Source organism: Nerophis ophidion, linkage group LG23 (genome assembly GCF_033978795.1).
Source record: "Nerophis ophidion isolate RoL-2023_Sa linkage group LG23, RoL_Noph_v1.0, whole genome shotgun sequence".
NCBI classification, from domain to species: Eukaryota; Metazoa; Chordata; class Actinopteri; order Syngnathiformes; family Syngnathidae; genus Nerophis; species Nerophis ophidion.
In genome coordinates this window covers 38,642,270-38,667,143 of record NC_084633.1, presented here as the reverse complement: position 1 = coordinate 38,667,143, position 24,874 = coordinate 38,642,270, and the positions used below count along the sequence as shown (strand labels likewise).

At 37.7% G+C, this 24,874-nt stretch overlaps 1 protein-coding gene across 14 annotated transcripts in view; it reads left to right on the top strand.

The window, feature by feature from the left end:
- mapk8ip3 (mitogen-activated protein kinase 8 interacting protein 3) overlaps positions 1-24,874 on the top strand; it is a 162,472-nt gene that overhangs the window by 25,842 nt on the left and 111,756 nt on the right. For 13 of the 14 annotated variants that reach the window (XM_061884462.1, XM_061884460.1, XM_061884461.1 and 10 more), the window contains 4 exons: positions 1,903-1,973; positions 11,258-11,337; positions 17,889-17,912; positions 20,768-20,819. In XM_061884462.1, the coding sequence (XP_061740446.1) occupies positions 1,903-1,973; positions 11,258-11,337; positions 17,889-17,912; positions 20,768-20,819 (227 nt within the window). The remainder of the gene's footprint in view (positions 1-1,902; positions 1,974-11,257; positions 11,338-17,888; positions 17,913-20,767; positions 20,820-24,874) is intronic. The other variant, XM_061884468.1, reaches the window with a different exon arrangement.

Here is a 24,874-nt window from a genome sequence, read left to right as displayed (position 1 = left end):
CAAGTAGTCATACCACCTAGACTCAAGTAGTCATACCACCAACACAAGTAGACTCAAGTAGTCATACCACCTAGACTCAAGTAGTTACACTACCTAGACTCAAGTAGTCATACCACCAACACGTGTAGACTCAAGTAGTCATACCACCTAGACTCAAGTAGTCATACCCCTAGACTCAAGTAATCACACAACCAACACATGTAGACTCAAGTAGTCATACCACCTAGACTCAAGTAGTTACACTACCTAGACTCAAATAGTCATACCACCAACACGTGTAGACTCAAGTAGTCATACCACCTAGACTCAAGTAGTCATACCACCAACACGTGTAGACTCAAGTAGTCATACCACCTAGACTCAAGTAATCACACCACCAACACATGTAGACTCAAGTAGTCATACCACCTAGACTCAAGTAGTCATACCACCAACACAAGTAGACTCAAGTAGTCATACCACCTAGACTCAAGTAGTCATACCACCAACACAAGTAGACTCAAGTAGTCATACCACCTAGACTCAAGTAGTTACACTACCTAGACTCAAGTAGTCATACCACCAACACGTGTAGACTCAAGTAGTCATACCACCTAGACTCAAGTAATCATACCCCTAGACTCAAGTAATCATACCACCAACACGTGTAGACTCAAGTAGTCACACCACCTAGATTCAAGTAGTCATACCACCTAGACTCAAGTAGTTACACTACCTAGACTCAAGTAGTCATACCACCAACACGTGTAGACTAAAGTAGTCATACCACCTAGACTCAAGTAGTCATACCACCAACACGTGTGGACTCAAGCAGTTATACCACCTAGACTCAAGTAGTCATACCACCAACACGTGTTGACTCACGTAGTCATACCACATAAACTCAAGTAGTCATACCACATAAACTCAAGTAGTCACACCACCAACACATGTAGACTCAAGTAGTTATACCACCTAGACTCAAGTCGTCATACCACCAACACAAGTAGACTCAAGTAGTCATACCACCTAGACTCAAGTAGTTACACTACCTAGACTAAAGTAGTCATACCACCAACACGTGTAGACTCAAGTAGTCATACCACCAAGACTCAAGTAGTCATACCACCTAGACTCAAGTAGTCATACCACCTAGACTCAAGTAGTCATACCACCTAGACTCAAGTAGTCATACCACTTAGACTCAAGTAGTCATACCACCTAGACTCATGTAGTCATACCACCTAGACTCAAGTAGTTATACTACCTAGACTCAAGTAGTCATACCACCTAGACTCAAGTAGTCATACCACCTAGACTCAAGTAGTCATACCACCTAGACTCAAGTAGTCATACCACCTAGACTCAAGTAGTCATACCACCTAGACTCAAGTAGTCATACCACCTAGACTCAAGTAGTCATACCACCTAGACTCAAGTAGTCATACCACCTAGACTCAAGTAGTTACACTACCTAGACTCAAGTAGTCATGCCACCAACACATGTAAACTCCAGTAGTCATACCACCGACACGTGTAGAGTGAAGTAGTCCTACCACATAGAGTGAAGTAGTCATACCACCGACACGTGTAGAGTGAAGTAGTCCTACCACATAGAGTGAAGTAGTCATACCACCGACACGTGTAGAGTGAAGTAGTCCTAGCACATAGAGTGAAGTAGTCATACCACTGACACGTGTAGAGTGAAGTAGTCCTACCACATAGAGTGAAGTAGTCATACCACCGACACGTGTAGAGTGAAGTAGTCCTACCACATAGAGTGAAGTAGTCATACCACCGACACGTGTAGAGTGAAGTAGTCCTACCACATAGAGTGAAGTAGTCATACCACCGACGTGTAGAGTGAAGTAGTCCTAGCAAATAGAGTGAAGTAGTCATACCACCACCACCACGTGTGTGCAGTTACACGCCTGGAGGAGCGGGAGTCGGACATGAAGAAGGAGTACAACGCTCTGCACCAGCGCCACACTGAGGTATGTCCTCCTCCTCCTCAGCACACCTTTCAGGGGGTAGCAAACATGGCGCCCTGGCAGGAACCTTCCACCAATCATTGAGCAGATCCTCTGGCCACACCCTCTCTGATTGGTCAGAAGCACCTTGCGGGACCACAACTTTACAACCATCTTCTCGCTAGCCACACCTTCGCCACTCCTGAAAATATGTAATCCACTTCAAGTAGAATAATATATGTAGTCCTGAATTGTAATCCACTTCAAGTAGAATAACATATGTAGTCCTGAATTGTAATCCACTTCAAGTAGAATAACATATGTAGTCCTGAGTTGTAATCCACTTCTAGTAGAAATAAATATGTAGTCCTGAGGTTTAATCCACTTCCTGTAGAATAACATATGTAGTCCTTAGTTGTAATCCACTTCAAGTAGAATAACATATGTAGTCCTGAGTTATAATCCACTTCTAGTAGAAATAAATATGTAGTCCTGAGTTGTAATCCACTTCAAGTAGAATAACATATGTAGTCCTGAGTTGTAATCCACTTCAAGTAGAAATAAATATGTAGTCCTGAGTTATAATCCACTTCAAGTAGAATAACATATGTAGTCCTGAATTATAATCCACTTCAAGTAGAATAACATATATAGTCCTGAGTTGTAATCCACTTCAAGTAGAAATAAATATGTAGTCCTGAGTTATAATCCACTTCAAGTAGAATAACATATGTAGTCCTGAATTATAATCCACTTCAAGTAGAATAACATATGTAGTCCTGAATTGTAATCCACTTCAAGTAGAATAACATATGTAGTCCTGAGTTGTAATCCACTTCAAGTAGAAATAAATATGTAGTCCTGAGTTGTAATCCACTTCTAGTAGAAATAAATATGTAGTCCTGAGTTGTAATCCACTTCAAGTAGAATAACATATGTAGTCCTGGGTTGTAATCCACTTCTAGTAGAAATGAATATGTAGTCCTGAGTTGCAATCCACTTCAAGTAGAATAACATATGTAGTCCTGAGTTGTAATCCACTTCAAGTAGAATAACATATGTAGTCTTGAGTTGTAATCTACTTCAAGTAGAATAACATATGTAGTCCTGAGTTATAATCCACTTCAAGTAGAAATAAATATGTAGTCCTGAGTTATAATCCACTTCAAGTAGAATAACATATGTAGTCCTGAGTTGTAATCCACTTCAAGTAGAAATAAATATGTTGTCCTGAGTTATAATCCACTTCAAGTAAAATAATATATGTAGTACTGAATTGTAATCCACTTCAAGTAGAATTAAATATGTAGTCCTGAGTTATAATCCACTTCAAGTAGAATAACATATGTAGTCCTGAATTGTAATCCACTTCAAGTAGAATAACATATGTAGTCCTGAGTTGTAATCCACTTCAAGTAGAAATAAATATGTAGTCCTGAGTTGTAATCCACTTCTAGTAGAAATAAATATGTAGTCCTGAGTTGTAATCCACTTCAAGTAGAATAACATATGTAGTCCTGAGTTGTAATCCACTTCTAGTAGAAATGAATATGTAGTCCTGAGTTGTAATCCACTTCAAGTAGAATAACATATGTAGTCTTGAGTCGTAATCCACTTCAAGTAGAATAACATATGTAGTCTTGAGTTGTAATCTACTTCAAGTAGAATAACATATGTAGTCCTGAGTTATAATCCACTTCAAGTAGAAATAAATATGTAGTCCTGAGTTATAATCCACTTCAAGTAGAATAACATATGTAGTCCTGAGTTGTAATCCACTTCAAGTAGAAATAAATATGTAGTCCTGAGTTGTAATCCACTTCTAGTAGAAATAAATATGTAGTCCTGAGTTGTAATCCACTTCAATTAGAATAACATATGTAGTCCTGAGTTGTAATCCACTTCTAGTAGAAATGAATATGTAGTCCTGAGTTGTAATCCACTTCAAGTAGAATAACATATGTAGTCCTGAGTTGTAATCCACTTCAAGTAGAAATAAATATGTAGTCCTGAGTTGTAATCCACTTCTAGTAGAAATAAATATGTAGTCCTGAGTTGTAATCCACTTCAAGTAGAATAACATATGTAGTCCTGAGTTGTAATCCACTTCTAGTAGAAATGAATATGTAGTCCTGAGTTGTAATCCACTTCAAGTAGAATAACATATGTAGTCTTGAGTCGTAATCTACTTCAAGTAGAAATAAATATGTAGTCCTGGGTTATAATCCACTTCAAGTAGAATAACATATGTAGTCCTGAGTTGTAATCCACTTCAAGTAGAAAAAAATATGTTGTCCTGAGTTATAATCCACTTCAAGTAGAATAATATATGTAGTACTGAATTGTAATCCACTTCAAGTAGAAATAAATATGTAGTCCTGAGTTATAATCCACTTCAAGTAGAATAACATATGTAGTCCTGAGTTGTAATCCACTTCAAGTAGAATAACATATGTAGTCCTGAGTTGTAATCCACTTCAAGTAGAAATAAATATGTAGTCCTGAGTTGTAATCCACTTCTAGTAGAAATAAATATGTAGTCCTGAGTTGTAATCCACTTCAAGTAGAATAACATATGTAGTCCTGAGTTGTAATCCACTTCTAGTAGAAATGAATATGTAGTCCTGAGTTGTAATCCACTTCAAGTAGAATAACATATGTAGTCTTGAGTCGTAATCTACTTCAAGTAGAATAACATATGTAGCCCTGAGTTATAATCCACTTCAAGTAGAAATAAATATGTAGTCCTGGGTTATAATCCACTTCAAGTAGAATAACATATGTAGTCCTGAGTTGTAATCCACTTCAAGTAGAAAAAAATATGTTGTCCTGAGTTATAATCCACTTCAAGTAGAAATAATACGTAGTCCTGAATTGTAATCCACTTCAAGTAGAAATAAATATGTAGTCCTGAGTTGTAATCCACTTCTAGTAGAAATAAATATGTAGTCCTGAGTTGTAATCCACTTCTAGTAGAAATGAATATGTAGTCCTGAGTTGTAATCCACTTCAAGTAGAATAACATATGTAGTCTTGAGTCGTAATCTACTTCAAGTAGAATAACATATGTAGCCCTGAGTTATAATCCACTTCAAGTAGAAATAAATATGTAGTCCTGGGTTATAATCCACTTCAAGTAGAATAACATATGTAGTCCTGAGTTGTAATCCACTTCAAGTAGAAAAAAATATGTTGTCCTGAGTTATAATCCACTTCAAGTAGTATAATATATGTAGTACTGAATTGTAATCCACTTCAAGTAGAAATAAATATGTAGTCCTGAGTTATAATCCACTTCAAGTAGAAATAATACGTAGTCCTGAATTGTAATCCACTTCAATTACAATATTGAGTTGTTTATTTATTGCCGCCCCCAGAAGGAAGAAGACAACATTAGTACATAACAGTGTAGCAAGTACACCTCTGCACACTTTTTTCTTCTCATGAACATTCCAGAAAAGACAAAAGAAGGAAATATAAAATCAACTTTCAAGAAAGAATTACTTTATTAACTTTAACGTAGTGATGGTGATGATTGTAATGATGGTGATAATTGTAATGGTGGTGATGATGGTGATTATTGTAGTGATGGTAATGATGATGATGATTGTAGTGATTGTAATGATGGTGATGATTGTAATGATGGTGATGATTGTAATGATGGTGATGATTGTAATGATTGTAGTGATGGTAATGATGGTGATGACTGTGATGATGGTGATAATGATATTAATGATAATGATTGTAATGATTGTAGTGATGGTGATGATTGTAGTGATGGTGATGATTGTAATGATGGTAATGATTGTAGTGATGGTAATGATGGTGATGATTGTAGTGATGGTAATGATGGTGATGATTGTAGTGATGGTAATGATGGTGATGATTGTAATGGTGGTGATGATGGTGATTATTGTAGTGATGGTAATGATGATGATTGTAATGATTGTAGTGATAGTAATGATGGTGATGATTGTAGTGATGGCAATGATGGTGATGATTGTAATGATGGTGATGATTGTAATGATTGTAGTGATGGTGATGATTGTAATGATGGTAATGATTGTAGTGATGGTAATGATGGTGATGATTGTAGTGATGGTAATGATGGTGATGATTGTAGTGATGGTAATGATGGTGATGATTGTAATGGTGGTGATGATGGTGATTATTGTAGTGATGGTAATGATGATGATTGTAATGATTGTAGTGATAGTAATGATGATGATGATTGTAGTGATTGTAATGATGGTGATGATTGTAATGATGGTGATGATTGTAATGATGGTGATGATTGTAATGATTGTAGTGATGGTAATGATGGTGATGACTGTGATGATGGTGATAATGATATTAATGATAATGATTGTAATGATTGTAGTGATGGTGATGATTGTAATGATGGTGATGATTGTAGTGATGGTAATGATGGTGATGATTGTAGTGATGGTAATGATGGTGATGATTGTAATGGTGGTGATGATGGTGATTATTGTAGTGATGGTAATGATGATGATTGTAATGATTGTAGTGATAGTAATGATGGTGATGATTGTAGTGATGGTGATGATTGTAATGATTGTAGTGATGGTAATGATGGTGATGATTGTAATGATGGTGATGATTGTAATGATTGTAGTGATGGTAATGATGGTGATGATTGTAGTGATGGTGATGATTGTAATGATGGTGATGATTGTAGTGATGGTAATGATGGTGATGATTGTAATGGTGGTGATGATGGTGATTATTGTAGTGATGGTAATGATGATGATTGTAGTGATAGTAATGATGGTGATGATTGTAGTGATGGTAATGATGGTGATGATTGTAATGATGGTGATGATTGTAATGGTGATGATTGTAATGATTGTAGTGATGGTAATGATGGTGATGATTGTAATGATGGTGATGATTGTAATGATGGTGATGATGGTGATGATTGTAGTGATGGTAATGATGGTGATGATTGTAATGATGGTGATGACTGTGATGATGGTGATAATGATATTAATGATAATGATTGTACTGATGGTGATGATTGTAGTGATGGTAATGATGGTGATGATTGTAGTGATGGTAATGATGGTGATGATTGTAATGATGGTGATGATTGTAATGATGGTGATGATTGTAATGATGGTGATGACTGTGATGATGGTGATAATGATATTAATTATAATGATTGTAATGATTGTAGTGATGGTGATGATTTTAATGATGGTGATGATTGTAGTGATGGTAATGATGGTGATGATTGTAATGGTGGTGATGATGGTGATTATTGTAGTGATGGTAATGATGATGATTGTAATGATTGTAGTGATAGTAATGATGGTGATGATTGTAGTGATGGTAATGATGGTGATGATTGTAATGATGGTGATGATTGTAATGATTGTAGTGATGGTAATGATGGTGATGATTGTAATGATGGTGATGATTGTAATGATGGTGATGACTGTGATGATGGTGATAATGATATTAATGATAATGATTGTAATGATTGTAGTGATGGTGATGATTGTAATGATGATTGTAGTGATGGTAATGATGGTGATGATTGTAGTGATGGTAATGATTGTAATGGTGGTGATGATGGTGATTATTGTAGTGATGGTAATGATGATGATTGTAATGATTGTAGTGATAGTAATGATGGTGATGATTGTAGTGATGGTAATGATGGTGATGATTGTAATGATGGTGATGATTGTAATGATTGTAGTGATGGTAATGATGGTGATGATTGTAATGATGGTGATGACTGTGATGATGGTGATGATGATATTAATGATGATGATTGTAAGGATTGTAGTGATGGTGATGGTTGTAATGATGGTGATGATTGTAGTGATGGTAATGAGGGTGATGATTGTAATGATGGTGATGATGGTGATTATTGTAATGATTGTAGTGATGGTGATGATTGTAATGATGGTGATGATGGTGGTTATTGTAATGATTGTAGTGATGGTGATTATTGTAATGATGGTGATGATTGTAGTGATGGTGATGACTGTAATGATTGCAGTGATGGTGATGATTGTAATGATTGTAGTGATGGTGATGATTGTAATGATTGCAGTGATGGTGATGATTGTAATGATGGTGATGACTGTGATGATGGTGATAATTATATTAATGATGATGATTGTATTGATGGTGATGATTGTAATGATGGTGATGATTGTAGTGATGGTAATGATGGTGATGATGTTGATGATTGTAATGATGGTGATGACTGTGATGATGGTGATAATGATATTAATGATAATGATTGTAATGATTGTAGTGATGGTGATGATTGTAATGATGGTGATGATTGTAGTGATGGTAATGATGGTGATGATTGTAGTGATGGTAATGATGGTGATGATTGTAATGATGGTGATGATTGTAATGATGGTGATGACTGTGATGATGGTGATAATGATATTAATGATAATGATTGTAGTGATGGTGATGATTGTAGTGATGGTAATGATGGTGATGATTGTAGTGATGTAATGATGGTGATGATTGTAATGATGGTGATGATGGTGATTATTGTAATGATTGTAGTGATGGTAATGATGGTGATGATTGTAATGATGGTGATGATTGTAATGAAGGTGATGAGTGTAATGATTGCAGTGATGGTGATGATTGTAATGATGGTGATGACTGTGATGATGGTGATAATTATATTAATGATGATGATTGTATTGATGGTGATGATTGTAATGATGGTGATGATTGTAGTGATGGTAATGATGGTGATGATTGTAGTGATGGTAATGATGGTGATGATTGTAGTGATGGTAATGATGGTGATGACTTTGATGATGGTGATAATGATATTAATGATAATGATTGTTATGATTGTAGTGATGGTGATGATTGTAATGATGGTGATGATTGTAGTGATGGTAATGATTGTAGTGATGGTAATGATGGTGATGATTGTAATGATGGTGATGATTTTAATGATGGTGATGACTGTGATGATGGTGATAATGATATTAATGATAATGATTGTAGTGATGGTGATGATTGTAGTGATGGTAATGATGGTGATGATTGTAGTGATGTAATGATGGTGATGATGGTGATTATTGTAATGATTGTAGTGATGGTAATGATGGTGATGATTGTAATGATGGTGATGATTGTAATGATTGTAGTGATGGTAATGATGGTGATGATTGTAATGATGGTGAGGATTGTAATGATGGTGATGATTGTAATGATTGTAGTGATGGTGATTATTGTAATGATTGTAGTGATGGTAATGATGGTGATGATTGTAATGAAGGTGATGATGGTGATTATTGTAATGATTGTAGTGATGGTGATGATTGAAATGATTGTAGTGATGGTGATGATTGTAATGATGGTGATGACTGTGATGATGGTGATAATGATATTAATGATGATGATTGTAATGATTGTAGTAATGGTGATGATTGTAATGATGGTGATGATTGTAATGATGGTGATTTTAATGATGGTGATGATTTTAACGATGGTGATGATTGTAATGATGGTGATGATTGTAATGATGGTGATGATTGTAATGATGGTGATGATTGTAATGATGGTGATGATTTTAACGATGGTGATGATTGTAATGATGGTGATGATTGTAATGATGGTGATGATTGTAATGATGGTGATGATTGTAATGATGGTGATGATTTTAACGATGGTGATGATTGTAGTGATGGTGATGATTGTAATGATTGTAGTGATGTGATGATTTTAATGATTATAGTGATGTTAATGATGGTGATGATTGAAATGATGGTGATGACGGTGATGATTGTAATGATTGTAGTGATGGTAATAATAATAATAATAATAATGGATTAGATTTATATCGCGCTTTTCTAAACACTCAAAGCGCTCACAGAGAAGTGGGAAGCCATCATTCATTCACACCTGGTGGTGGTAAGCTACATCTGTAGCCACAGCTGCCCTGGGGTAGACTGACGGAAGCGTGGCTGCCAGTTTGTGCCTACGGCCCCTCCGACCACCACCTGTCATTCATTCATCATTCATTCACCAGTCTGATAGGCACCGGGGGCAAAGGGTGAAGTGTCCTGCCCAAGGACACAACGGCAGCGATTTTTGAATGTCAATAGGTGGGAAGCGAACCTGCAACCCTCAGGTTTCTGGCAGGCCGCTCTACCCACTACGCCATGCCGGCCCCATGGTAATGATGGTGATGATTGTAGTGATGGTAATGATGGTGATGAATGTAGTGATGGTAATGATGGTGATGATTGTAGTGATGGTAATGATGGTGATGAATGCAGTGATGGTGATGATTGTAGTGATGGTAATGATGGTGATGAATGTAGTGATGGTGATGATTGTAGTGATGGTAATGATGGTGATGATTGTAGTGATGGTGATGATTGTAGTGATGGTAATGATGGTGATGATTGTAGTGATGGTAATGATGGTGATGATTGTAGTGATGGTGATGATTGTAGTGATGGTAATGATGGTGATGATTGTAGTGATGGTAATGATGGTGATGATTGTAGTGATGGTAATGATGGTGATGATTGTAGTGATGGTGATGATTGTAGTGATGGTAATGATGGTGATGATTGTAGTGATGGTAATGATGGTGATGAATGTAGTGATGGTAATGATGGTGATGATTGTAGTGATGGTGATGATTGTAGTGATGGTAATGATGGTGATGATTGTAGTGATGGTAATGATGGTGATGATTGTAGTGATGCTGGTGGTGATGATGGTGGTGATCGTGGTGATGCTGGTGGTGATGGTGGTGATGCTGGTGGTGATAATGGTGGTGATGGTGGTGATGATGGTGGTCATGGTGGTGATGATGGTGGTCATGGTGGTGATGATGGTGGTGATGATGGTCATGGTGTTGGTGATGGTGATGAATGTAATGGTGGTGATGGTGATGAGTGTGATGGTGGTGATAGTGGTAATGGTGGTTATGCTGGTGGTGGTGGTGGTGATAGTGGTAATGGTGGTGGTGGTGGTGGTGGTGATGGTGATGATGGTGGTTATGCTGGTGATGGTGGTGAGTGTGATGGTGGTGATAGTGGTAATGGTAATGGTGGTGGTGATGAGTGTGATGTTGGTGGTGATGGTGGTGGTGGTGGTGGTGATGGTGGTGGTGGATTGGCTAAGCAAGCTCCACTTGAAGTGTGGTGTCATCCCACAGTGAGATTGTCAAATAATGACATGAAAGTAAATACAAAGTGCTAATGGTTGTAAACATTGTTGTTGATTATGTTGTTGATGTTGTTGTTGATGATGTTGTTGTTGTTGATGTGAAGATGATCCAGACCTACGTGGAACACATGGAGCGCTCCAAGATGCAACAGTCAGCTAGCAACTCAGATGGCACTGGACGCAGGTGAGCTTTAACTAACCCTCTCTCTCTCTCTCTCTCTCTCTCTCTCTCTCTCTCTCTCTCTCTCTCTCTCTCTCTCTCTGGCTCTCTCTCTGGCTCTCTGTCTGTGTGTGTGTGTGTGTGTGTGTGTGTGTGTGTGTGTGTGTGTGTGTGTGTGTGTGTGTGTGTGTGTGTGTGTGTGTAAGTTTTTGTTTCTCTCTCTGTGTGTGTCTCTGTTTGTGTGTTTGTGTCTCCAAGTGTTTGTGTTTGTCTCTGTGTGTGTGTGTGTGTGTGTGTGTGTGTGTGTGTGTGTGTGTGTGTGATCATCTTGTTGCTGATGTCGAAAGTTTCTTGTGGCGTCAAAGTGCTCCCAGCAGAAAGAGTCTAGTCATGTACTTGTGGTGGTCATGTACGTGTGGTGGTCATGTACACGTAGTGGTCATGTACGTGTGGTGGTCATGTACGTGTGGTGGTCATGTACTTGTGGTGGTCATGTACGTGTGGTGGTCATGTACGTGTGGTGGTCATGTACGTGTGGTGGTCATGTACGTGTGGTGGTCATGTACGCGTGGTGGTCATGTACTTGTGGTGGTCATGTACGTGTGGTGGTCATGTACTTGTAGTGGTCATGTACGTGTGGTGGTCATGTACTTGTGGTGGTCATGTACGTGTGGTGGTCATGTACGTGTGGTGGTCATGTACGTGTGGTGGTCATGTACTTGTGGTGGTCATGTACGTGTGGTGGTCATGTACGTGTGGTGGTCATGTACGTGTGGTGGTCATGTACTTGTGGTGGTCATGTACGTGTGGTGGTCATGTACGTGTGGTGGTCATGTACTTGTGGTGGTCATGTACGTGTGGTGGTCATGTACGTGTGGTGGTCATGTACGTGTGGTGGTCATGTACGTGTGGTGGTCATGTACGTGTGGTGGTCATGTACTTGTGGTGGTCATGTACGTGTGGTGGTCATGTACGTGTGGTGGTCATGTACGTGTGGTGGTCATGTACGTGTGGTGGTCATGTACGTGTGGTGGTCATGTACTTGTGGTGGTCATGTACGTGTGGTGGTCATGTACGTGTGGTGGTCATGTACGTGTGGTGGTCATGTACGTGTGGTGGTCATGTACTTGTGGTGGTCATGTACGTGTGGTGGTCATGTACGTGTGGTGGTCATGTACGTGTGGTGGTCATGTACGTGTGGTGGTCATGTACTTGTGGTGGTCATGTACGTGTGGTGGTCATGTACGTGTGGTGGTCATGTACGTGTGGTGGTCATGTACGTGTGGTGGTCATGTACTTGTGGTGGTCATGTACATGTGGTGGTCATGTACGTGTGGTGGTCATGTACGTGTGGTGGTCATGTACGTGTGGTGGTCATGTACTTGTGGTGGTCTTGTACGTGTGGTGGTCATGTACGTGTGGTGGTCATGTACGTGTGGTGGTCATGTACGTGTGGTGGTCATGTACGTGTGGTGGTCATGTACGTGTGGTGGTCATGTACGTGTGGTGGTCATGTACGTGTGGTGGTCATGTACGCGTGGTGGTCATGTACGTGTGGTGGTCATGTACGTGTGGTGGTCATGTACGTGTGGTGGTCATGTACGTGTGGTGGTCATGTACTTGTGGTGGTCATGTACTTGTGGTGGTCATGTACGTGTGGTGGTCATGTACGTGTGGTGGTCATGTACTTGTGGTGGTCATGTACTTGTGGTGGTCATGTACTTGTGGTGGTCATGTACGTGTGGTGGTCATGTACGTGTGGTGGTCATGTACGTGTGGTGGTCATGTACTTGTGGTGGTCATGTACTTGTGGTGGTCATGTACGTGTGGTGGTCATGTACGTGTGGTGGTCATGTACGTGTGGTGGTCATGTACGTGTGGTGGTCATGTACTTGTGGTGGTCATGTACGTGTGGTGGTCATGTACTTGTGGTGGTCATGTACGTGTGGTGGTCATGTACTTGTGGTGGTCATGTACGTGTGGTGGTCATGTACTTGTGGTGGTCATGTACACGTAGTGGTCATGTACGTGTGGTGGTCATGTACTTGTGGTGGTCATGTACGTGTGGTGGTCATGTACTTGTGGTGGTCATGTACGTGTGGTGGTCATGTACTTGTGGTGGTCATGTACGTGTGGTGGTCATGTACTTGTGGTGGTCATGTACTTGTGGTGGTCATGTACTTGTGGTGGTCATGTACGTGTGGTGGTCATGTACTTGTGGTGGTCATGTACGTGTGGTGGTCATGTACGTGTGGTGGTCATGTACTTGTGGTGGTCATGTACTTGTGGTGGTCATGTACTTGTGGTGGTCATGTACGTGTGGTGGTCATGTACTTGTGGTGGTCATGTACTTGTGGTGGTCATGTACGTGTGGTGGTCATGTACTTGTGGTGGTCATGTACTTGTGGTGGTCATGTACGTGTGGTGGTCATGTACTTGTGGTGGTCATGTACTTGTGGTGGTCATGTACGTGTGGTGGTCATGTACTTGTGGTGGTCATGTACTTGTGGTGGTCATGTACGTGTGGTGGTCATGTACGTGTGGTGGTCATGTACTTGTGGTGGTCATGTACGTGTGGTGGTCATGTACTTGTGGTGGTCATGTACGTGTGGTGGTCATGTACTTGTGGTGGTCATGTACTTGTGGTGGTCATGTACTTGTGGTGGTCATGTACGTGTGGTGGTCATGTACTTGTGGTGGTCATGTACGTGTGGTGGTCATGTACTTGTGGTGGTCATGTACACGTAGTGGTCATGTACGTGTGGTGGTCATGTACTTGTGGTGGTCATGTACGTGTGGTGGTCATGTACGTGTGGTGGTCATGTACGTGTGGTGGTCATGTACGTGTGGTGGTCATGTACGTGTGGTGGTCATGTACTTGTGGTGGTCATGTACGTGTGGTGGTCATGTACGCGTGGTGGTCATGTACACGTAGTGGTCATGTACGTGTGGTGGTCATGTACTTGTGGTGGTCATGTACGTGTGGTGGTCATGTACGTGTGGTGGTCATGTACTTGTGGTGGTCATGTACGTGTGGTGGTCATGTACTTGTGGTGGTCATGTACGTGTGGTGGTCATGTACTTGTGGTGGTCATGTACTTGTGGTGGTCATGTACTTGTGGTGGTCATGTACGTGTGGTGGTCATGTACTTGTGGTGGTCATGTACGTGTGGTGGTCATGTACTTGTGGTGGTCATGTACACGTAGTGGTCATGTACGTGTGGTGGTCATGTACTTGTGGTGGTCATGTACGTGTGGTGGTCATGTACGTGTGGTGGTCATGTACGTGTGGTGGTCATGTACGTGTGGTGGTCATGTACGTGTGGTGGTCATGTACTTGTGGTGGTCATGTACGTGTGGTGGTCATGTACGCGTGGTGGTCATGTACACGTAGTGGTCATGTACGTGTGGTGGTCATGTACTTGTGGTGGTCATGTACTTGTGGTGGTCATGTACGTGTGGTGGTCATGTACTTGTGGTGGTCATGTACTTGTGGTGGTCATGTACGTGTGGTGGTCATGTACTTGTGGTGGTCATGTACGCGTGGTGGTCATGTACTTGTGGTGGTCATGTACTTGTGGTGGTCATGTACGCGTGGTGGTCATGTACTTGTGGTGGTCATGTACTTGTGGTGGTCATGTACACGTAGTGGTCATGTACGTGTGGTGGTCATGTACTTGTGGTGGTCATGTACGTGTGGTGGTCATGTACTTGTGGTGGTCATGTACTTGTGGTGGTCATGTACGTGTGGTGGTCATGTACTTGTGGTGGTCATGTACGTGTGGTGGTCATGTACACGTAGTGGTCATGTACGTGTGGTGGTCATGTACTTGTGGTGGTCATGTACTTGTGGTGGTCATGTACTTGTGGTGGTCATGTACTTGTGGTGGTCATGTACTTGTGGTGGTCATGTACTTGTGGTGGTCATGTACGTGTGGTGGTCATGTACGTGTGGTGGTCACGTACTTGTGGTGGTCGTGTACGCGTAGTGGTCATGTACGTGTGGTGGTCATGTACTTGTGGTGGTCATGTACTTGTGGTGGTCATGTACTTGTGGTGGTCATGTACTTGTGGTGGTCATGTACTTGTGGTGGTCATGTACGTGTGGTGGTCATGTACGTGTGGTGGTCACGTACTTGTGGTGGTCGTGTACGCGTAGTGGTCATGTACTTGTGGTGGTCATGTACTTGTGGTCATGTACTTGTGGTGGTCATGTACGCGTAGTGGTCATGTACTTGTGGTGGTCATGTACGTGTGGTGGTCATGTACTTGTAGTGGTCATGTACGCGTGGTGGTCATGTACGTGTGGTGGTCATGTACGCGTGGTGGTCATGTACGCGTGGTGGTCATGTACTTGTGGTGGTCATGTACGCGTAGTAGTCATGTACTTGTGGTGGTCATGTACTTGTGGTGGTCATGTACTTGTGGTGGTCATGTACTTGTGGTGGTCATGTACTTGTGGTGGTCATGTACGCGTGGTGGTCATGTACTTGTGGTGGTCATGTACGTGTGGTGGTCATGTACGCGTAGTGGTCATGTACTTGTGGTGGTCATGTACTTGTGGTGGTCATGTACTTGTGGTGGTCATGTACTTGTGGTGGTCATGTACGCGTGGTGGTCATGTACGCGTGGTGGTCATGTACTTGTGGTGGTCATGTACTTGTGGTGGTCATGTACTTGTGGTGGTCATGTACGTGTGGTGGTCATGTACGTGTGGTGGTCATGTACGCGTGGTGGTCATGTACTTGTGGTGGTCATGTACGCGTGGTGGTCATGTACTTGTGGTGGTCATGTACTTGTGGTGGTCATGTACTTGTGGTGGTCATGTACTTGTGGTGGTCATGTACGCGTGGTGGTCATGTACTTGTGGTGGTCATGTACTTGTGGTGGTCATGTACGTGTGGTGGTCATGTACTTGTGGTGGTCATGTACTTGTGGTGGTCATGTACTTGTGGTGGTCATGTACGCGTGGTGGTCATGTACTTGTGGTGGTCATGTACGCGTGGTGGTCATGTACGCGTGGTGGTCATGTACTTGTGGTGGTCATGTACTTGTGGTGGTCATGTACTTGTGGTGGTCATGTACTTGTGGTGGTCATGTACGCGTGGTGGTCATGTACGCGTGGTGGTCATGTACTTGTGGTGGTCATGTACTTGTGGTGGTCATGTACTTGTGGTGGTCATGTACGTGTGGTGGTCATGTACGTGTGGTGGTCATGTACGTGTGGTGGTCATGTACGTGTGGTAGTCATGTACTTGTGGTGGTCATGTACGCGTGGTGGTCATGTACGCGTGGTGGTCATGTACGTGTGGTGGTCATGTACGTGTGGTGGTCATGTACGCGTGGTGGTCATGTACGTGTGGTGGTCATGTACTTGTGGTGGTCATGTACGCGTGGTGGTCATGTACTTGTGGTGGTCATGTACTTGTGGTGGTCATGTACTTGTGGTGGTCATGTACGTGTGGTGGTCATGTACGTGTGGTGGTCATGTACGCGTGGTGGTCATGTACTTGTGGTGGTCATGTACGTGTGGTGGTCATCTCATCTCCACGTCTTTCAACAAAAGAAACTTGAGGCCTGCACTACTAGATTGAATATTGCACCAAAACATGTTCTTGCATTAATGAACATATTTTGTGGACTGTAGAGCGCATGGGGATATAAGCCACACCCCCTAAAGTTCAGTAGAAAAGTATATTTCCATACACCGGACTATAACTGGCAGATATATACCTTGTGAAATGGGTTATTTATACACAAATATTTATTTACATACTTTAATTGTTTACAAATAAAAAACTGTAAGATGGCAGTAAAAGGGCTGATCAAACAAAACAGAAGTCACAAGCTGTGCAAGCTAGCTCTCCACTTTAGCTAAACGGACTGAATAACTCCATGCTGACATCTTGCTGAATTTACTGAGGAATTAGTGAAAGTGAAACAATACAAAAAGAATGTTGTTGTAAGTTAATAATACTAACACGGATACCGATCAACCTGTTAGCATGTTAGGTAACGCTGCTAGCTAGATTACATCATGACAGCAGGTACAAATGTGCATGACAACACACACATCACACATGTGACATCACGCCTTAGTCAGTAAGAATAGTTTTAGTTATATTGTAAAACTTCTAAATGTTGCATGGCGTGATGAACGAAGACATCCAGGAACGCTATGGATGGCCTGAAGATGGAACGGCACTTGTACGTCCGGTAGAAAGCTCTAAACAGCAGGAGCTCACATTCACCCATCAGCACCTGCAGTGAGCACACTCGTCCACAAGATGGCGCCGTAGCCCAAACATGAAGACAGCATTTAAGGGCCCTTGCATGGGTCTCATGAAAACTATTTGCATTGTGGCCGTCAGCGAAGACTGGCCGCACCGTTTTATTAGCCGCAGGGTACAAAGCGTAGGAGAAAAGTGTTCATGAGTGAGTGAAACCTATCTGTGGGCTAATGTTTTCATAGTTCCATGAATCATGCCATGTTCCTGTCTCACTGCCTGTCCTGTGTGCTGTCTCACTGCCTGGCTGCTGTGTCCTGTCTCGCTGCCTGGCTGCTGTGTGCTCAGTCAACGCCACACCTGGAGGAAAAGGTAAATCCAACACCTTTTCCTTCAGCTCCAAAGAAAACTGCCCTGATACTAGGGCTGTGTGTGGAGGACATGACGTCTTTCTGTCCATCCGGCTGCTTCATGCTCACTGCTCTCACATCTGCATGCCAGGGACCACACAACTTATCAGTGGCAATACATGATCATTAATGATAACATATAAACATATAAGTGTCAATACATGAATATCATTAATGATAACATATAAACATATTAGTGTCAATACATGAGGATCATTCATGATAACATCAACATATCAGTGTCAATACATGATGATCATTCATGATAACATATAAACATATTAGTGTCAATACATGATGATCATTCATGATAACATCAACATATCAGTGGCAATACATGATGATCATTCATGATAACATATAAACATATCAGTGTCAATACATGATGATCATGATAACATCAACATATCAGTGTCAACACATGATGATCATTCATGATACATCAACATATCAGTGGCAATACATGATGATCATTCATGATAACATCAACATATCAGTGTCAATACATGAGGATCATTCATGATAACATCAACATATCAGTGGCAATACATGATGATCATTCATGATAACAACATATCAGTGGCAATACATGAGGATCATTCATGATAACATCAACATATCAGTGGCAATACATGAGGATCATTCATGATAACATCAACATATCAGTGGCAATACATGATGATCATTCATGATAGCATATCGGTGTCAATACATGAGGATCATTCATGATAACATCAACATATCGGTGTCAATACATGAGGATCATTCATGATAACATCAACATATCAGTGTCAATACATGATGATCATTCATGATAACATCAACATATCAGTGACAATACATGATGATCATTCATTATAACATCAACATATCAGTGGCAATACATGATGATCATTAATGATAACATCAACATATCAGTGGCAATACATGATGATCATTCATGATAACATCAACATATCAGTGTCAATACATGATGATCATTCATGTTAACATCAACATATCAGTGGCAATACATGATGATCATTCATGATAACATCAACATATCAGTGACAATACATGATGATCATTCATGATAACATCAACATATCAGTGACAATACATGATGATCATTCATGATAACATCAACATATCAGTGGCAATACATGATGATCATTAATGATAACACCAACATATCAGTGGCAATACATGATGATCATTCATGATAACAACATATCAGTGTCAATACATGATGATCATTAATGATAACATCAACATATCAGTGTCAATACATGATGATCATTCATGATAACAACATATCAGTGTCAATACATGATGATCATTAATGATAACATCAACATATCAGTGTCAATACATGATGATCATTAATGATAACATCAACATATCAGTGTCAACACATGAGGATCATTCATGATAACATCAACATATCAGTGTCAATACATGATGATCATTAATGATAACATCAACATATCAGTGTCAATACATGAGGATCATTAATGATAACATCAACATATCAGTGTCAATACATGAGGATCATTCATGATAACATCAACATATCAGTGTCAATACATGATGATCATTCATGATAACATCAACATATCAGTGTCAATACATGATGATCATTAATGATAACATCAACGTATCAGTGTCAACACATGAGAATCATTCATGATAACATCAACATATCAGTGTCAATACATGATGATCATTCATGATAACAACATATCAGTGTCAATACATGATGATCATTAATGATAACATCAACATATCAGTGTCAATACATGATGATCATTCATGATAACAACATATCAGTGTCAATACATGATGATCATTAATGATAACATCAACATATCAGTGTCAATACATGATGATCATTAATGATAACATCAACATATCAGTGTCAACACATGAGGATCATTCATGATAACATCAACATATCAGTGTCAATACATGATGATCATTAATGATAACATCAACATATCAGTGTCAATACATGAGGATCATTAATGATAACATCAACATATCAGTGTCAATACATGAGGATCATTCATGATAACATCAACATATCAGTGTCAATACATGATGATCATTCATGATAACATCAACATATCAGTGTCAATACATGATGATCATTAATGATAACATCAACGTATCAGTGTCAACACATGAGAATCATTCATGATAACATCAACATATCAGTGTCAATACATGATGATCATTCATGATAACAACATATCAGTGTCAATACATGATGATCATTAATGATAACATCAACATATCAGTGTCAATACATGATGATCATTCATGATAACAACATATCAGTGTCAATACATGATGATCATTAATGATAACATCAACATATCAGTGTCAATACATGATGATCATTAATGATAACATCAACATATCAGTGTCAACACATGAGGATCATTCATGATAACATCAACATATCAGTGTCAATACATGATGATCATTAATGATAACATCAACATATCAGTGTCAATACATGATGATCATTAATGATAACCTCAACATATCAGTGGCAATACATGATGATCATTCATGATAACATATGAATATTAGCTGTTTTAAAAGCGTTTATGTACATAGACTTGCTAATATCATGAATGATGTTTTATCCTACATTTTAAACATTTCATCTTCTTCACCATGAAATGACTTGAAAGTAAATACTTGACAATAATGACTTGACAATAATGAATGACTTAATGATAATGACTTGACAATAATGGAGTAAATGTTCAGAATGAAACGTAACATTTGAGTCTCTCTCTCCTTCTCTCTCTCTCTCTCGCCCATCAGCAAAGCAGAGCGCCCGCCATCGCTGAGCCTCCACCCTGGTGGTGAGGGCATGGTAGGTGGGGGTGTGGGGCGGGGGTGTCTGTTCCTACACCTGGGGAGTGGGGTGTAGGAACAGACTGTCATGTTTAAAATGTAGTATAAATATAGTCTCATGTTTAAAATGTAATATAAATGTAGGGTGTCGTGTTTAAAATGTAATATAAATGTAGTGTGTCGTGTTTAAAATGTAATATAAATGTAGGGTGTCGTGTTTAAAATGTAATATAAATATAGTTTCATGTTTAAAATGTAATATAAATGTAGTGTGTCGTGTTTAAAATGTAATATAAATGTAGTGTGTCGTGTTTAAAATGTAATATAAATGTAGTGTGTCGTGTTTAAAATGTAATATAAATGTAGGGTGTCGTGTTTAAAATGTAATATAAATGTAGGGTGTCGTGTTTAAAATGTAATATAAATATAGTTTCATGTTTAAAATGTAATATAAATGTAGTGTGTCGTGTTTAAAATGTAATATAAATATAGTTTCATGTTTAAAATGTAATATAAATGTAGTTTCATGTTTAAAATGTAATATAAATGTAGGGTGTCGTGTTTAAAATGTAATATAAATGTAGGGTGTCGTGTTTAAAATGTAATATAAATGTAGGGTGTCGTGTTTAAAATGTAATATAAATGTAGGGTGTCGTGTTTAAAATGTAATATAAATATAGTTTCATGTTTAAAATGTAATATAAATGTAGTGTGTCGTGTTTAAAATGTAATATAAATGTAGTGTGTCGTGTTTAAAATGTAATATAAATGTAGGGTGTCGTGTTTAAAATGTAATATAAATGTAGTGTGTCGTGTTTAAAATGTAATATAAATATAGTTTCATGTTTAAAATGTAATATAAATGTAGTGTGTCGTGTTTAAAATGTAATATAAATATAGTTTCATGTTTAAAATGTAATATAAATGTAGTTTCATGTTTAAAATGTAATATAAATGTAGTGTGTCGTGTTTAAAATGTAATATAAATGTAGGGTGTCGTGTTTAAAATGTAATATAAATGTAGGGTGTCGTGTTTAAAATGTAATATAAATGTAGTGTGTCGTGTTTAAAATGTAATATAAATGTAGTGTGTCGTGTTTAAAATGTAATATAAATGTAGGGTGTCGTGTTTAAAATGTAATATAAATGTAGGGTGTCGTGTTTAAAATGTAATATAAATATAGTTTCATGTTTAAAATGTAATATAAATGTAGTGTGTCGTGTTTAAAATGTAATATAAATGTAGTGTGTCGTGTTTAAAATGTAATATAAATGTAGTGTGTCGTGTTTAAAATGTAATATAAATGTAGGGTGTCGTGTTTAAAATGTAATATAAATGTAGTGTGTCGTGTTTAAAATGTAATATAAATATAGTTTCATGTTTAAAATGTAATATAAATGTAGTGTGTCGTGTTTAAAATGTAATATAAATATAGTTTCATGTTTAAAATGTAATATAAATGTAGTTTCATGTTTAAAATGTAATATAAATGTAGTGTGTCGTGTTTAAAATGTAATATAAATGTAGGGTGTCGTGTTTAAAATGTAATATAAATGTAGTGTGTCGTGTTTAAAATGTAATATAAATGTAGTGTGTCGTGTTTAAAATGTAATATAAATGTAGGGTGTCGTGTTTAAAATGTAATATAAATGTAGTGTGTCGTGTTTAAAATGTAATATAAATGTAGGGTGTCGTGTTTAAAATGTAATATAAATGTAGTGTGTCGTGTTTAAAATGTAATATAAATGTAGTGTGTCGTGTTTAAAATGTAATATAAATGTAGTGTGTCGTGTTTAAAATGTAATATAAATGTAGGGTGTCGTGTTTAAAATGTAATATAAATGTAGTGTGTCGTGTTTAAAATGTAATATAAATGTAGTGTGTCGTGTTTAAAATGTAATATAAATGTAGGGTGTTGTGTTCAAAACGTAATATAAATGCAGGGTGTCGTGTTTAAAATGTAATATAAATGTAGTGTGTCGTGTTTAAAATGTAATATAAATGTAGTGTGTCGTGTTTAAAATGTAATATAAATGTAGTGTGTCGTGTTTAAAATGTAATATAAATGTAGTGTGTCGTGTTTAAAATGTAATATAAATGTAGGGTGTCGTGTTTAAAATGTAATATAAATGTAGTGTGTCGTGTTTAAAATGTAATATAAATGTAGGGTGTCGTGTTTAAAATGTAATAAAAATGTAGTGTGTCCTGTTTAAAATGTAATATAAATATAGTTTCATGTTTAAAATGTAATATAAATGTAGGTTGTCGTGTTTAAAATGTAATATAAATGTAGTGTGTCGTGTTTAAAATGTAATATAAATGTAGGGTGTCGTGTTTAAAATGTAATATAAATGTAGGGTGTCGTGTTTAAAATGTAATATAAATGTAGTGTGTCGTGTTTAAAATGTAATATAAATGTAGGGTGTCGTGTTTAAAATGTAATATAAATGTAGTGTGTCGTGTTTAAAATGTAATATAAATATAGTTTCATGTTTAAAATGTAATATAAATGTAGTGTGTCATGTTTAAAATGTAATATAAATGTAGTGTGTCGTGTTTAAAATGTAATATAAATGTAGGGTGTCGTGTTTAAAATGTAATATAAATGTAGGGTGTCGTGTTTAAAATGTAATATAAATGTAGGGTGTCGTGTTTAAAATGTAATATAAATGTAGTGTGTCGTGTTTAAAATGTAATATAAATGTAGTGTGTCGTGTTTAAAATGTAATATAAATATAGTTTCATGTTTAAAATGTAATATAAATGTAGTGTGTCGTGTTTAAAATGTAATATAAATGTAGGGTGTTGTGTTTAAAATGTAATATAAATGTAGTGTGTCGTGTTTAAAATGTAATATAAATGTAGTGTGTCGTGTTTAAAATGTAATATAAATATAGTTTCATGTTTAAAATGTAATATAAATGTAGTGTGTCGTGTTTAAAATGTAATATAAATGTAGTGTGTCGTGTTTAAAATGTAATATAAATGTAGTGTGTCGTGTTTAAAATGTAATATAAATGTAGTGTGTCGTGTTTAAAATGTAATATAAATATAGTTTCATGTTTAAAATGTAATATAAATGTAGTGTGTCATGTTTAAAATGTAATATAAATGTAGTGTGTCGTGTTTAAAATGTAATATAAATGTAGTGTGTCGTGTTTAAAATGTAATATAAATGTAGGGTGTCGTGTTTAAAATGTAATATAAATGTAGGGTGTCGTGTTTAAAATGTAATATAAATGTAGGGTGTCGTGTTTAAAATGTAATATAAATATAGTTTCATGTTTAAAATGTAATATAAATGTAGTGTGTCGTGTTTAAAATGTAATATAAATATAGTTTCATGTTTAAAATGTAATATAAATGTAGTGTGTCATGTTTAAAATGTAATATAAATGTAGTGTGTCGTGTTTAAAATGTAATATAAATGTAGTGTGTCGTGTTTAAAATGTAATATAAATGTAGTGTGTCGTGTTTAAAATGTAATATAAATGTAGTGTGTCGTGTTTAAAATGTAATATAAATGTAGGGTGTCGTGTTTAAAATGTAATATAAATGTAGGGTGTCGTGTTTAAAATGTAATATAAATGTAGGGTGTCGTGTTTAAAATGTAATATAAATGTAGTGTGTCGTGTTTAAAATGTAATATAAATGTAGTGTGTCGTGTTTAAAATGTAATATAAATATAGTTTCATGTTTAAAATGTAATATAAATGTAGTGTGTCATGTTTAAAATGTAATATAAATGTAGTGTGTCGTGTTTAAAATGTAATATAAATGTAGTGTGTCGTGTTTAAAATGTAATATAAATGTAGTGTGTCGTGTTTAAAATGTAATATAAATGTAGTGTGTCGTGTTTAAAATGTAATATAAATGTAGGGTGTCGTGTTTAAAATGTAATATAAATGTAGTGTGTCATGTATGAAATATAAAAAGTAACTTGGTCATGCTGCCTAGGTGACTTGTGTTATAAAGTGATGACATGTATGACATGTATGACTTGTGTTATAAAGTGATGACATGTATGACTTGTGTTATAAAGTGATGACATGTATGACATGTATGACTTGTGT